The 14,448-nt window shown below is 46.2% G+C and overlaps 1 protein-coding gene across 2 annotated transcripts; it reads left to right on the forward strand.

Moving 5' to 3' along the window:
• Window positions 1–5,284: 5,284 nt before the first annotated feature.
• Window positions 5,285–11,813, forward strand: LOC144483868 (uncharacterized). Of its 2 annotated transcripts, XM_078202445.1 has the most exons (3): window positions 5,285–5,383; window positions 8,333–8,552; window positions 9,719–11,813. In XM_078202445.1, exon 3 carries the CDS (start codon window positions 10,039–10,041, stop codon window positions 10,987–10,989), a length of 951 nt encoding a protein of 316 aa, XP_078058571.1. In that variant the 5' UTR covers window positions 5,285–5,383; window positions 8,333–8,552; window positions 9,719–10,038; the 3' UTR covers window positions 10,990–11,813. The 2 variants fall into 2 exon arrangements, with proteins under 2 accessions (XP_078058571.1, XP_078058570.1); XM_078202444.1 differs by lacking the exon at window positions 8,333–8,552 and having other exon boundaries at window positions 9,719–11,807.
• The last annotated feature ends 2,635 nt before the right edge of the window (window positions 11,814–14,448 follow it).

Raw genomic sequence — 14,448 nt, forward strand, 5'->3', positions numbered from 1 at the left:
TCTGCTGTCATTGTTTCTGCTCTCAGTTACATCCAGGACTGCATTTTGTTCATTTTCCCAGTTGGTCAATGGGGAGGGTCGGAGGGGTTCTTTCTGCTGGACTGGCCGGTCTCACGACTTTGCCTCCAGTGGGCTGAGTCTTGTTGCGAATACCTGGTTTCAAATTTCACACGGATCACAGAGTGACCGGGCGATCGGAAGTTAAGACATGTTGAGTCAGCATTTCTAATTGAAACACCGCCTGAATGCCAATCGAATTTCCTTTGCAATAGTTTGTTGTCTCCACTTCCTCCACCCTCGTAGGCAGCGAGTTCCAGAACATTACCATTCGCTGCATCAAAATATTCTCCCTCACATTCCCCCCCCTGCATCTCTGACCCAAAACCTTAAATCTGTGTCCCCCTCGTCCTTGTCCCTTCAGCTAATGGGAACAGCTTTTCTTTGTCCACCTTATCTAAACCTGTCAGAATCTTGTCCACCTCCATCAAATCTCCCTCAACCTCCTTTGTTCCAAGGAGAACCCCAGCCTGACATTGACAATAAGGAACAAACTAATAGAATATGTTAATGCCTGAAATCAAATGGGAATGTTTAATTTCTGATTTAAAGATATTGTGAATATATTGTCCTGGACAATCAAGGAATTTGAACAACTCACCTTGGGTGTGGTTGAATGGAATAGACAATCTGGTATCCACCTTCATTCTGGTGAAAGTATGGAATGTGTAGCTGGAAAACCCTCCCTAACAGGACTGTGGGTGTACTTACACCTCAGGCATTGTAGCAGTTCAAGAAGGCAGTGTTGGGGTTGACAATGGCCGAGGCAGCTACATACAGCCACATATTCTGTTATAATTGAAGGACTGCAGATTGAATATGAGGCATTATGGGACTGGACTATCTTGACCACATTCCTGTGGCTGCTCAGTTTCTGCAATCACGGACCATTAAAGCTGCTTAGCAGGGCCCCGATAGAGGACGTGGTGGGAATATTTACTCAGAATGAGTTAGAATTAAACTTATTCCAAAACACCGGCTGGTGTTCAGCAGCTGATATACCCGAATTTGTAAAAAGAGGGTCTGACCAATCAACAAACCATGGTAGGGAGTCGGTTAAGAAGTGAAGAAGCGTTCTCAGGCATTGTTTAAATTATTTCATCATAAATTTGTGATAAGAACTGTGAGGGACCTGTGACCCGATAGTCGGCGAGGTGACGGTATACTCCAAGTAGCACTGGACTGAAAAGCAGACCTCTGAGAGTAGATTATAATGGTTATAATCCTACCCAAGCATGGTCAGTGAAAAATCAGAGCTCAAGTGGGGACCGGAGAGGTCTCTTACCTGCCATTTGGAAACTAAGAACAAGAAACATATTGATAAAATAATTAGAGAATAGAGCCAACGTTTTGAGTCTGAATGACACTTCGTAAGAGCTCTTATGAAGGGACATCTTGATTCGAAATATTGGCTCTATTCTCTCTCCACAGATGCTATCAGACCCGCTGAGATTTTCCAGCATTTTCTGGGGTTTTTTCAGATTCCAGCATCCACAGTATTTCACTTTTATGATAAAATGATTTGGTCTGATTGGGATCCCCACGACCCTCCCGCATTGTTCTGACTCTACCAGCTGGGCTGTGGAATTAATTGGATAGATCTTCCAAAGAGCCAGCAGAGACATAATGGGCCATATGATTTCTATTTATGCTGTATCATTCTCTAAAACAGTGAATATTCAGTATCAGGGACAGAGAGAAGAACCAGTGACTGTGCGATTGAACCCAGCCAGAATCAGCACCATAAAGGGAGGAGTGAGAGGGAAACAGTGTGAAAGCTTTGAAACCATTGCATGGTCCTGCAGCAGAACTTTGAGAAATGGAGCACAGGAGATCACCAATTCTCAATATTTCATTAATTTACCTCAAATGCGAACAATGTTATTATGAATTAATTACATAGAACATAGAACATTACAGCGCAGAACAGGCCCTTCGGCCCACGATGTTGCACCGACCAGTTAAAAAAAAAAAAAAAACTGTGACCCTCCAACCTAAACCAATTTCTTTTCGTCCATGAACCTATCTACGGATCTCTTAAACGCCCCCAAACTAGGCGCATTTACTACTGATGCTGGCAGGGCATTCCAATCCCTCACCACCCTCTGGGTAAAGAACCTACCCCTGACATCGGTTCTATAACTACCCCCCCTCAATTTAAAGCCATGCCCCCTCGTGCTGGATTTCTCCATCAGAGGAAAAAGGCTATCACTATCCACCCTATCTAAACCTCTAATCATCTTATATGTTTCAATAAGATCCCCTCTTAGCCGCCGCCTTTCCAGCGAAAACAATCCCAAATCCCTCAGCCTTTCCTCATAGGATCTCCCCTCCATACCAGGCAACATCCTGGTAAACCTCCTCTGCACCCTCTCCAAAGCCTCCACATCCTTCCTGTAATGTGGGGACCAGAACTGCACACAGTACTCCAAGTGCGGCCGCACCAGAGTTGTGTACAGTTGCAACATAACGCTACGACTCCTAAATTCAATCCCCCTACCAATAAACGCCAAGACACCATATGCCTTCTTAACAACCTTATCTACTTGATTCCCAACTTTCAGGGATCTATGCACACATACACCTAGATCCCTCTGCTCCTCCACACTATTCAAAGTCCTCCCGTTAGCCCTATACTCAACACATCTGTTATTCCTACCAAAGTGAATTACCTCACACTTCTCCGCATTAAACTCCATCCGCCACCTCTCGGCCCAACTTTGCAACCTGTCTAAGTCTTCCTGCAAACTACGACACCCTTCCTCACTGTCTACCACACCACCGACTTTGGTGTCATCAGCAAATTTGCTAATCCACCCAACTATACCCTCATCCAGATCATTAATAAATATTACAAACAGCAGTGGCCCCAAAACAGATCCCTGAGGTACACCACTTGTAACCGCACTCCATGATGAATATTTACTATCAACCACCACCCTCTGTTTCCTATCCGCTAGCCAATTCCTGATCCAATTTCCTAGATCACCCCCAATCCCATACATCTGCATTTTCTGCAGAAGCCTACCATGGTGAACCTTATCAAACGCCTTACTAAAATCCATATATACCACGTCCACTGCCTTGCCCCCATCCACCTCCTTGGTCACTTTCTCAAAAAACTCAATAAGGTTAGTAAGGCACGACCTACCTGCCACAAAACCATGCTGACTATCACCTATCAATTCATTACTCTCCAAATAACTATAAATCCTATCCCTTATAATTTTTTCCAACATCTTGCCGACAACAGAAGTGAGACTCACCGGTCTATAATTCCCGGGGAAGTCTCTGTTCCCCTTCTTAAACAATGTATGAGGTTTCAATGGCGGTTATTACCCAGCATTCGCTGCGGGTGTGAAAGTGCCCTACACACTCCACAGGAGCCCAGTGCGCAGGCGCAGCGCTGTATCCGGGGCATGCGCAGTGTCACTTTGCTCGGAGGCCTGCGAGTGCGGGAGATGCTGGTTTCAAGGGGTGAGAATCGGTAGGGCGGAGGGAGGAATGGAGCCGGGAGTCGGGGTGGGGAGGGAGCAGAGGCTTCATGAACATCTGCTGTAGGCCGCAAGGCCTGAATAAGAGCCTTCCGGTCCCGGGTTTGCAGCTCCGGGGATTTTATCTGGGATCAGGCCCAGTGCCGTGGCCGCCATCTTTGTTTAGCGGGGAGCAGAGCGCATGCGCGGTCAGTGGGCGGAGCTTCAGGATTTGGGTGACCAGGAGAGACAATGTTTGAGTCATTGACTGACAGGCCGGGTTAATGGATGCTGCCTTTCCCGGGGGAAGGTGCTGCAGGGGGAAGGTGCTGCAGGGGGAATGTGCGGCCATTCGAATAACAGAACAAAAACATGATCAAAATTAGGAGCAGGAGGAGGCATCTAGACCCATCGAGGCTGCTCCGCCATTCAGTAAACACATGGCTTAACTCAATTTTCCTCCAGCCTCAACCTCTCTAACTCATCACCTCCTGGTAGGTAAAATTGTAAATAACACAGCTTTGAATATACTCAATGAGCCGGCCTCTATTGTTCAATGAGGGAGAGAATTTCACAGCTTACTGAACTTCTGAGAGAAGCAATTTCTCCTCATCTCTGTCTTAGATCATTATTTTTAAATTGTTCTCGCAGTTCCAGATTCCGTGTTGAGGGGTAAACCCTTTCAGCATTCACTCTGTCAAGCACCTTCAGAATCTCATATGTTTCAGTAAGATCACATCTCATTAATCTAAAATCCAATGAGCATAGATGCACCCTGCCGAACCTTTCCTCATAAAACAGACCCCTTCATGCCCAAAATCAGCGAGTGAACCTTGTCTGAATTGTTTCCAATGTAAGTATATTCCATCTTAAGTAATCTTATGCTAGAAAACAGGAGGGGAGAATGTTATGGATTTATATTCAGGACTGACAAATGACTGTTGGGGGTGACACAGTGGTTAGCAGTTCTGTCTCATAGCGCCAGAGACCCGGTTCAATTCCAGCCTCGGGCGATTGTCTGTATGGAGTTTGCACATTCTCCCTCTGTCTGTGTGGGTTTCCTCCGGGTGCTCTGGTTTCCTCCCACACTCCAAAGATGTGCAGGTTCGGTTGATCGACAGTGCTAAATTGTCCCTTTGTGTCCCAAGATGAGGGGGGAGGAAAGGGAAGGATTAGTGATGTACGTACATCAGGTTACAGGGATAGGGTCTGAGTAAAGGTGCTCTGTTAGAAACTTGGTGCAGACTCAATGGGCTAAAAGGCCTCCTTCTGCACTGCAGAGATTCTGTGATTTTCATAGAAACCCTACAGTGCAGAAAGAGGCCATTCGGCCCATCGAGTCTGCACCGACCACAATCCCACCCAGGCCCTACCCCGACATATTTACCTGCTAATCCCTCTAACCTACGCATCTCAGGACTCCAAGGGGCAATTTTTCTTTTTTTAACCTGGCCAATCAACCTAACCCGCACATCTTTGGACTGTGGGAGGAAACCAGAGCACCCAGAGGAAACCCACGCAGACACGAGGAGAATGTGCAAACTCCACACAGACAGTGACCCGAGCCGGGAATCGAACCCGGGGCCCTGGAGCTGTGAAGCAGCAGTGCTAACCACTGTGCTACCGTGCCGCATTTGGAATCTCCTTGGTTAGAAGAGGATTTTCAAGCAATCTCAAACCCCCAAAAAATGTGTATCTCTTAATTTCAAGCCACAATTAACACATGACTCTTGTAATCTCCTTTTGCAGGGAGTTAGAATATTTGAAGATTGCAATTTTTCTCTGATTCCAGTGCTTCTGACATCTTTCCAGCCGCAGGTTTTAAATTAGAAAACAGTGAAATTGTTTCAGAGGTGAGTATTATTGAACATTTACCTATAATTTTGAGTTTTTGTGCTGTGTTCAGTTATCTGTGCTCTGGTTCCACATCTCTGTGGCTGGTGTGACTCCGTTACTGTGGATCTGAATCCATGTCCATCCATTGCTTTGTTTCACCCCTGCCCTCCCTGATCACCTCTCTGTCATTGTCAGTTCAGAGAAGGATCTGCAGGCTGATAGCTGGGATGAAGGCGTTGTTTTGTGAGGAAAGTTTGGGCCTGTATTGACTGGAGTTTAGAGGTGATCATAGTATTGACATCAGATTGTGAGGTAGTGATTAGTGTAGATGAAGAGAGGATGTTTCCAATGTTGGGGATTCCAGAATTAGTCGGCAGATTGTCAAAATAAAGAGTCCCCCATTTCTGATGGTGAGGAGGAGAAATGTCTTCCCTCAGAGGGCCGTTAGTCTTTGCAATTCTCTTCCCCAGAGAGCAGTGGAGGCTGCATCATTAAATATACTCAAAACACAGAGATTTTTGATCGAAAAGGGAGTCACGGGTGACAGGAAGAAAAGTGGAGTTCAGATCACAATCAGATCAGCCATGATCTTGATGGGGAGACGATGGCCTTGTGGTATTATTGCTGGACTATTAATTCAGAAACTCAGCTGATGTTCTGGGGTCCCGGGTTTGAATCCTGTCATAGAATCATAGAAACCCTACAGTGCAGAAGGAGGCCATTCAGCCCATCGAGTCTGCACCAACAACAATCCCACCCCATAGCAGCTGGTGGAATTTGAATTCAACAAAAAATATCTGGAATTAAGAAATTCCTGATGACCATGAAACCCTTGTTGATTGTCGGAAAAATCCATCTGGTTCACTGATGTCCTTTAGGGAATGGAATCTGCCATCCTTAACTGGTCTGGCCAACATGTGACTCCAAAGCCACAACAATGTGGTTGACTCTCAACTGCCCTCCAATGGCAACTAGGGATGGGTAATAAATGCTGGCCAGCCAGCAACATCCATGTCCCATAAATGAATAAAAAGAATTCAATTGAACAGCTTGGTGGGCTGAATTTCTAACTATTTCTTACGATCTGTCAGGAACATGAAATGGTGAGTGTCGATCAGCATTAATTAGCACCTTCAGGAGAATTGGGTAGTGTATATTCAAGTTTAAAGTTTATTTAATAGTCACAAGTAAGGCTTATATTAACACTGCAATGAAGTTAGTGTGAAATTCCCCTAGTTGTCACACTCCGGCACCTGTTCGGGTCGATGCACCGAACCAGCACGTCTTTCAGAATGTGGGAGGAAACTCATGCAGACACGGGGAGAACGTGCAAACTCCACACAGACAGTGACCCAAGCCGGAAATCGAACCCAGGTCCCTGGCACTGTGAGGCAGCAGTGCTAACCACTGTGCCACCGTGCTGCAGAATGCTAAATGGAATGAGAGAGAGAGAGTGTATGTGTGAGGGGCGTGGGTGGAGATTTAAAGAATGTTCCATAGAAACTACAATTGTCTGTTTTGAATTTCTATCATGTGCTGACAGTGATGATTTTATTGGAAGGAGAGGTTTGGAAAATGGAAATCTCAAAAGAGTCACTTGATTCATAAGGACGTGAAAATCATCAGCCTTTTTAACATCAGTGTGAGTGGAAAAGCACTGAGATTCTCACACCCGTATCAGAGTGTTCCAGTGCACTGATTGTGGAGAGACACAAGGACTCAGACACCATGGAGAAACCATGGAAATGTGGAGACTGTGGGAAGGGATTCAGAGCCCCATCTGAGGTGGAATCTCATCGACGCAGTCACACCGGGGAGAGACCGTTCATATGCTGCACTTGTGGGAAGGGAACCAATCATTCATCGAATCTGCTGAGACACCAGCGAATTCACACTGAGGAGAGGCTAGTCACCTGCTCACAGTGTGGGAAGGGATTCAGAGATTCATTCACCCTGGCGGGGGGGGGGGGTGAGTTTCCAGTGCAGATGGGAACCTGAATCCTTTCCCACAGTCCCCACATTTACACAATTTCTCCATGGTGTGGGTGTCCTTGTGACTCTCCAGGCTTGACAATCAGTTCAGTTACAACATAACATGGGTGCGGTCTCTCTGCTGCAATGTATTTTCAGGCTGTTGAACTGGTTAAAGTTCTTTCCACAGTCACTCAGGTGTGTGCATGTTTCAGTGTGTGTGTGTCTCGGTGCTTTTCCAGTCACACTGCTGTTTAAAATCTCCTGAAGCAGACAGAGCAGAGAAACATTTCCATTCTAGATTCAAAGGTCGATGATATTCAGGTCCCAATGAACTGAGTGACTATGTTAGATTTTGATGTGAAGTTTGGTTTGATATTTGTCTTTAAATCTTCACCTTCTGATATCCTGCAAAAGGAATTTACAAAATTCATCAATGTCAGCACAGGATAGAAATTCAGAACAGACAGTTCTAGTTTCTCTGGAACATTCTTTCCTCTCTCATTCCCCAAAAGCTGTGAATCTCCATCCCACACACTCTCCCTCCATTCTCACTCTGCTGTATCTAATATTCACCCTCCCAATTCTCCTGAAGGTGCTGATTGAGGCTGATTGACAGATCCACGCTCACTGCTTCCTGTCCTGGGCACAGAGAGCTGGAAATCTCCATGCAGGCTGCCAGACAGATAAATGTCTACATTACTGGAGTAACAATGTGTGGAATGTACAGACCGAATTCACTTCATTCCCTTCAGTTGCTGCACGTCCCCAATTTCCCCCAGAATGAGAAAAGAAATGGAAAGGGGGAAACATTGATTTCCTCCCAGATGTTCTGATCGATAAGGGAATTAGGGGATATGGGGAGCAGGCGGGTAAGTGGAACTGATTCGCTTCAGATCAGCCATGATCTTGTTGAATGACGGGGCAGGCTCGAAGGGCCAGATGGCCTACTCCTGCTCCTATTTCTTATGTTCTTGTGTTCTTATGTTGCCCAGAGGAGGAAGTTTCACTCTGAAGCTCATTGGACAACTTCCGCATTGTGACATCACAATGGAGACCTGCCTGAATCAGCCAATAGGAATCAGTCTCTTCCGCGATGACTAGTTCTGGAAGTTCTGGAAGACGAGAGTGTGGCTCATGTTGTTCCGCTGTTTAAGAAGGGTTGCAAAGAGAAGCCTGGTAATTACAGGCCGGTGAACCTGACAACAGTGGCGGGTAAGTTACTGGAGAGGATTCTGATCAACCTTTGGATAATCAAGGTCCGGTTAGGGAGAGTTGTCAGAGATCCTGGGTACCGGCAACTTTAGGCACTCTTAGTCGACTTGAGTACAAACAGCACTGGACACCAGGCATAATCCAATGTGGGGCTTTTAATGACTTGTGCACAAGGAGAAACCCTTGTGTCCCGCAAGTGGTTCTGATGTTACAGAAAAATAACCCAGGTCATCCTCTGATCGGGGGGGCTGGTGGGAGGAGGGGGCGGGACCCAGGTCATCCTCTGATCGGGGGGGGGGGGGGGGGGGGGGGGAGTGGTGGGAGGAGGGGGCGGGACCCAGGTCATCCTCTGATCGGTGGGAGGAGTGGGTGGGAGGAGGGGGCGGGACCCAGGTCATCCTCTGATCGGTGGGAGGAGTGGGTGGGAGGAGGGGGCGGGACCCAGGTCATCCTCTGATCGGTGGGAGGAGTGGGTGGGAGGAGGGGGCAGGACCCAGGTCATCCTCTGACGTGCTATGTTAACAAAATCAACAGTTACTAACCGAAATATAAAGCATCATGTGGTTTAGCTGACTTGACCATATTCCTATAGTTATTCAGTCATTAAAGACACAGTCATGAAGCATTAAACTTGCCTCGCAGGGCCCCTTGTATCAACACACAGGCAGCTGCTTTGTGAGACTGCGAGCAGCACAGACAGAATGTCCTGAGAAGAGAGATTCATTGTGAAGGCTCAGGGATGGTTGATAAGATGTAAGAATTCTATGATTCCTCTCTCATCCCCAAAGCTGTGAATCTCCATCCCACACACTCTCCCTCCATTCTCACTCTGCTGTATCTAATATTCACCCTCCCAATTCTCCTGAAGGTGCTGATTGAGGCTGATTGACAGATCCATGCTCACTGCTTCCTGTCCACCACACACAAATCATAAGAAACAGGAGCTGCAGTTGGCCATTCAGCCCATCGAACTGCCTCAACCATTCATTGAGAATTGGCTGATCTATCGCAGCATCATTTCCCACACTATCCCCCAGATAGAGAGAGAATAGAGCCAATGTTTCGAGTCTGGAGAGAGGAAAGAATGTTCCATAGAAACTAGAATTGTGTGTTCTGAATTTCTATCCTGCACTGACACTGATGATCTCTGTAAACTTGTTTTACAGGATACTGAAAGAGGAATCACAGGCCGAAATCTCAAACGTCACATCTCGATCTGACAGAGTCACATTCCTTGGGACCTGAATATCATCGGCCTTTGAATCAAGGAGAAATGGTTGTCCGGTCTGATGACTTGAAAAGATTTCAAACATCAGTGTGACTGGAAAAGAGCCAACACGCTGCCACACTGGAGTGAGAGTGTTCCAGTGCACTGAGCTTGAACCAGTTACACAGCCTGAATAAATATCACCATTCACAGCGGGGGGAGACTGTTCTGTGTGTGGGCGAGTCTTCAACTGAAGAGAGAGGAAAAGACACCTGCACCATGGAGAAACCATGGAAATGTGGGGACTGTGGGAAGAGATACAAATACCCATCTGAGCTGGAAGCTCATTGGCGCAGCCACACGGGGGAGAGACCATTTACTTGCTCTCAGTGTGGGAAGGGATTCAGTCAACCATCCCACCTGCAGACACACCAGCGAATTCACACTGGGGAGGGGCCCTTCACCTGCTGTCAGTGTGGGAAGGGATTCACTCAGTTATCCAGCCTGCAGAGACACCAGCGAGTTCATACTGGGGAGAGACCATTCACCTGCTCTCAGTGTGAGAAGGGATTCACTCGGTTATCCAACCTGCAGAGACACCAGCGAGTTCACACTGGGGAGAGGCCATTCACCTGCCCTCAGTGTGGGAAGGGATTCACTGATTTATCCACCCTGCAGACACACCAGCGAGTTCACACTGGGGAGAGGCCGTTCACCTGCTGTCAGTGTGGGAAGGGATTCACTCGGTTATCCACCCTGCGGATACACCAGCGAGTTCATACTGGAGAGAGACCGTTCACCTGCTCTCAGTGTGGGAAAGGATTCATTGATTTATCCACCCTGCGGAGACACCAGCGAGTTCACTCTGGGGAGAGGCCGTTCACCTGCTGTCAGTGTGGGGAGGGATTCACTCGGTTATCCACCCTGCGGATACACCAGCGAGTTCACACTGGGGAGAGACCGTTCACCTGCTCTCAGTGTGGGAAAGGATTCATTGATTTATCCGCCCTGCGGAGACACCAGCGAGTTCACACTGGGGAGAGGCCATTCAACTGCTCTCAGTGTGGGAAGGGGTTCAGTCAATTATCTGACCTGCAGCGACACCAGCGCATTCACACTGGGGAGAGGCCATTCACCTGCTCTCAGTGTGGGAAGGGGTTCAGTCAGTTATCCAGCCTGCGGAGACACCAGCGCATTCACACAGGGGAGAGGTCATTCACCTGCTCTTAGTGTGGGAAGGGATTCACTCAGTTGTCCAGCCTGCAGAGACACCAGCGAGTTCACACTGGGGAGAGGCCGTTCACCTGCTCTCAGTGTGGGAAGGGTTTCAGAGTTTCATCCCACCTGCTGAGACACCAACAAGTTCACGAGTGATTCCAGGGGTTGGATTCTGCTGTTATTGTTTCTGCTCTCAATTACATCCAGGACTGCATTTTGTTCATTCTCACAGTTGGTCAATGGGGAGGGTCGGAGGGTTTCTTTCTGCTGGACTGGCTGGTCTCATGACTTTGCCTCCAGTGGGCTGATTCTCTTTGAGTCTTGTTGCGAATACATGGTTTCAAATTTCACAAGGATCACAGAGTGACCGGGTGTTAGGAAGTTCAGAGATATTTAGTCAGCATTTCTGTTTGAAACCTCCCAAATGTCCATCCAATTTCCTTTGTAATTGTTTATTGTCTCCACTTCCTCCACCCTCGTAGGCAGCAAGTTCCAGGTCATTACCATTCGCTGCATCAAAATATTCTTCCTCACATCCCCCCTTCCTCTCTGACCCAAAACCATAAATCTGTGTCCCCCTCGTCCTTGTCCCGTCAGCTAATGGGAACAGCTTTTCTTTGTCCACCTTATCTAAACCTGTCAGAATCTTGTCCACCTCTATCAAATCTCCCCTCAACCTCCTTTGCTCCAAGAGGAACAACCCCAGCCTGACATCGACAATAAAGAACAAACTAACAGAATATGTTAAAACCTGAAATCAAATGGGAATGTTTAATTTCTGTTTTAAAGATATTGTGAAGATATTGTCCTGGACAATAAAGGAATTGGAATAACTCACCTTGGGTGTGGTTGAATGGAATATATCAATCTGGTATCCACCTACATTCTCCCTCCCTCATGGCACTGTGGATGTACCTACACCTCAAGCATTGTAGCAGTTCAGGAAGGCAGTGTTGGGGTTGACCATGGCCGAGGCAGCTACATACAGCCACATATTCTGTTATAATTGAAGGACTGCAGATTGAATGTGAGGCATTATAGGACTGGACTATCTTGACCACATTCCTGTGACTGCTCAGTTTCTGCAATCACGGACCATTAAAGCTGCTTAGCAGGGCCCCAACAGAGGACCTGGTGAGAATATTTATTCACAATGAATTAGAATTAAACTTATTCCAGGACCGGCTGGTGTTCAGCGGCTGAGATTCCTGAATCTGTAAAAAGGGGGTCTGACCAATCAACAAACAGTGGAAGGTAGTTGGTTAAGAAGTTAAAAAGCGTTCTGAACCATTGCTTAACCTATCATCAATTTGTGATAAGAACTGTGAGGGACTTGTGACCCGATATTTGGTGACGTGATGGTCGACTCCCAAGTAACACTGGATTAAAAAGCAGACCTCTGAGACTAGATTCTAACAGTTATAATCCTATCCAAGCATGGCCAGTGAAAAATCAGAGCTCGAGTGGGGACCGGACAGGTCTCTTACCTGCCATTTGGAAACTAAGAACAAGAAGCTTATAGATGAAATGATTAGAGAATAGAAACAATGTTTTGATTCTGGATGACACTTTGTAAGAAGCTCATCCAGACTCAAAACATTGACTCTATTCTCTCTCCAAAGATGCTGCCAGACCTGCTGAGATCTTCCAGCATTTTCTGTTTTCATTTCAGATTCCAGCATCCGCAGTATTTTACTTTTATGATAATTTGATTCGGTCTGATTGGAATCCCCACGACCCTCCCACAAAACAGAGGGAGCAGTGGCAAAAGGAGAAAAAGGATAAGGATGATAAAGTCTGGGTTCTGATTCTCCGAGCCCATGTCAAATTAACAAAATGAGTGAACCAGTTTATAAAGAACACAAGTTACCCATCCCTAACAATAACTGATCAAATTAAAATAATTCGGTTGATGAATATAACAAAAAAAATTAATGGGTGAAGTTTAAAATCAAGTTTGTTTTGTTAGGGAAGTTTTTTAAACTTGTGTAAAGTGTCAAGTTTTTGCTGCTCAGTCCCCACCCCTTTAGGTTCTGTAGAAAAGTTAACCCTTTCAACAGACAGTTGATTTGTTTTTAAATTGCCCGAAAACTCGTGTCTATTTTAGTTTATAATTGAAGATTTATGGGAATTGGCTAAGATGGTCTTTTGACATTTTTAAAGTATAAAAAAGTGATCTTGAGAAGCCAATTTGGTAGAGAGAGGTGGAGGGAGAGATGTTTACAGAGAGACGTTGAGAGCTGTTGGTTTTACAAGTTATCCACGTTTTCGGAGCCGTCACTTCATGTCCTGGTCTGAGAGGGATGGAGAGAAGTCTGTTCAATTGTTAAAGTTAAGGTTTCTGTAATAATTGTTAATCGACACTTTGCTTTTCATCTCTCTGACTTGTTACATTTTTAATGGTTAACAAACTTTCTGATTTCACCATTTAAAGCATTATTTCTTGCCATATGGTTAAGTCGCTGGAACCTGGTGTGATTTACGATTAGGGAGGTTATTGCAAACAAGAGAACCCCCATAAACCTTCATTCAAATAAATCAAAGTTCTTACAAATGGAATGCAATCCTTTATTATGAGAGAAATTGAACATGGAAGTAAAGATATTATGCTTCAGTTACAGTAAGAAGTCTCACAACACCAGGTTAAAGTCCAGCAGGTTTATTTGGTAGCACAAGCCACTAGCTTTTGAAGCGTTGCTCCTTCATCAGGTGAGTGGGAGTTATGTTCACAAACAGGGCATATAAAGACACAAACTCAATTTACAAAATAATGGTTGGAATGCGAGTCCAGGCAAGTCATGGGTTCATATCACACTATCTGTAACCCCCAAGATCCCAGTTGAGGCTGTCCTCATGTGTGCGGAACTTGGCTATCAGTCTCTGCTCAGCGACTCTGCGTTGTCGTGTGTCGCGAAGGCCGCCTTGGAGAATGCTTACCCGAAGATCAGAGGCCGAATGCCTGTGACCACTGAAGTGTTCCCCAACAGGAAGAGAACACTCTTGCCTGGTGTGAACATTTGGGGAACACTTCAGCAGCCTCTGATCTTCGGGTAAGCGTTCTCCAAGGCGGCCTTTGCGACACACGACAACGCAGAGTCGCTGAGCAGAGACTGATAGCCAAGTTCCACACAGGAGGACGGCCTCAACTGGGATCTTGGGTTCATATCACACTTTCTGTAACCCCCATGACTTGCCTGGGCTTGCAAAATCTCACTAACTGTCCTGTCTGGAGACAATACACATCTCTTTAACCTGTGCTTAACTCTCTCTCCACTCACATTGTCTGTACCTTTAAGACTTGATTACCTGTCAAGACTCGCATTCCAACCATTATTCTGTAAATTGAGTCTGTGTCTTTATATGCCCTGTTTGTGAACAGAACTCCCACTCACCTGACGAAGGGGCAGCGCTCCGAAAGCTAGTGTCTTGTGCTACCAAATACACCTGTTGGACTTTAACCTGGTGTTGTGA

Source organism: Mustelus asterias, unplaced genomic scaffold (genome assembly GCF_964213995.1).
Source record: "Mustelus asterias unplaced genomic scaffold, sMusAst1.hap1.1 HAP1_SCAFFOLD_84, whole genome shotgun sequence".
Classification (NCBI taxonomy): domain Eukaryota; kingdom Metazoa; phylum Chordata; class Chondrichthyes; order Carcharhiniformes; family Triakidae; genus Mustelus; species Mustelus asterias.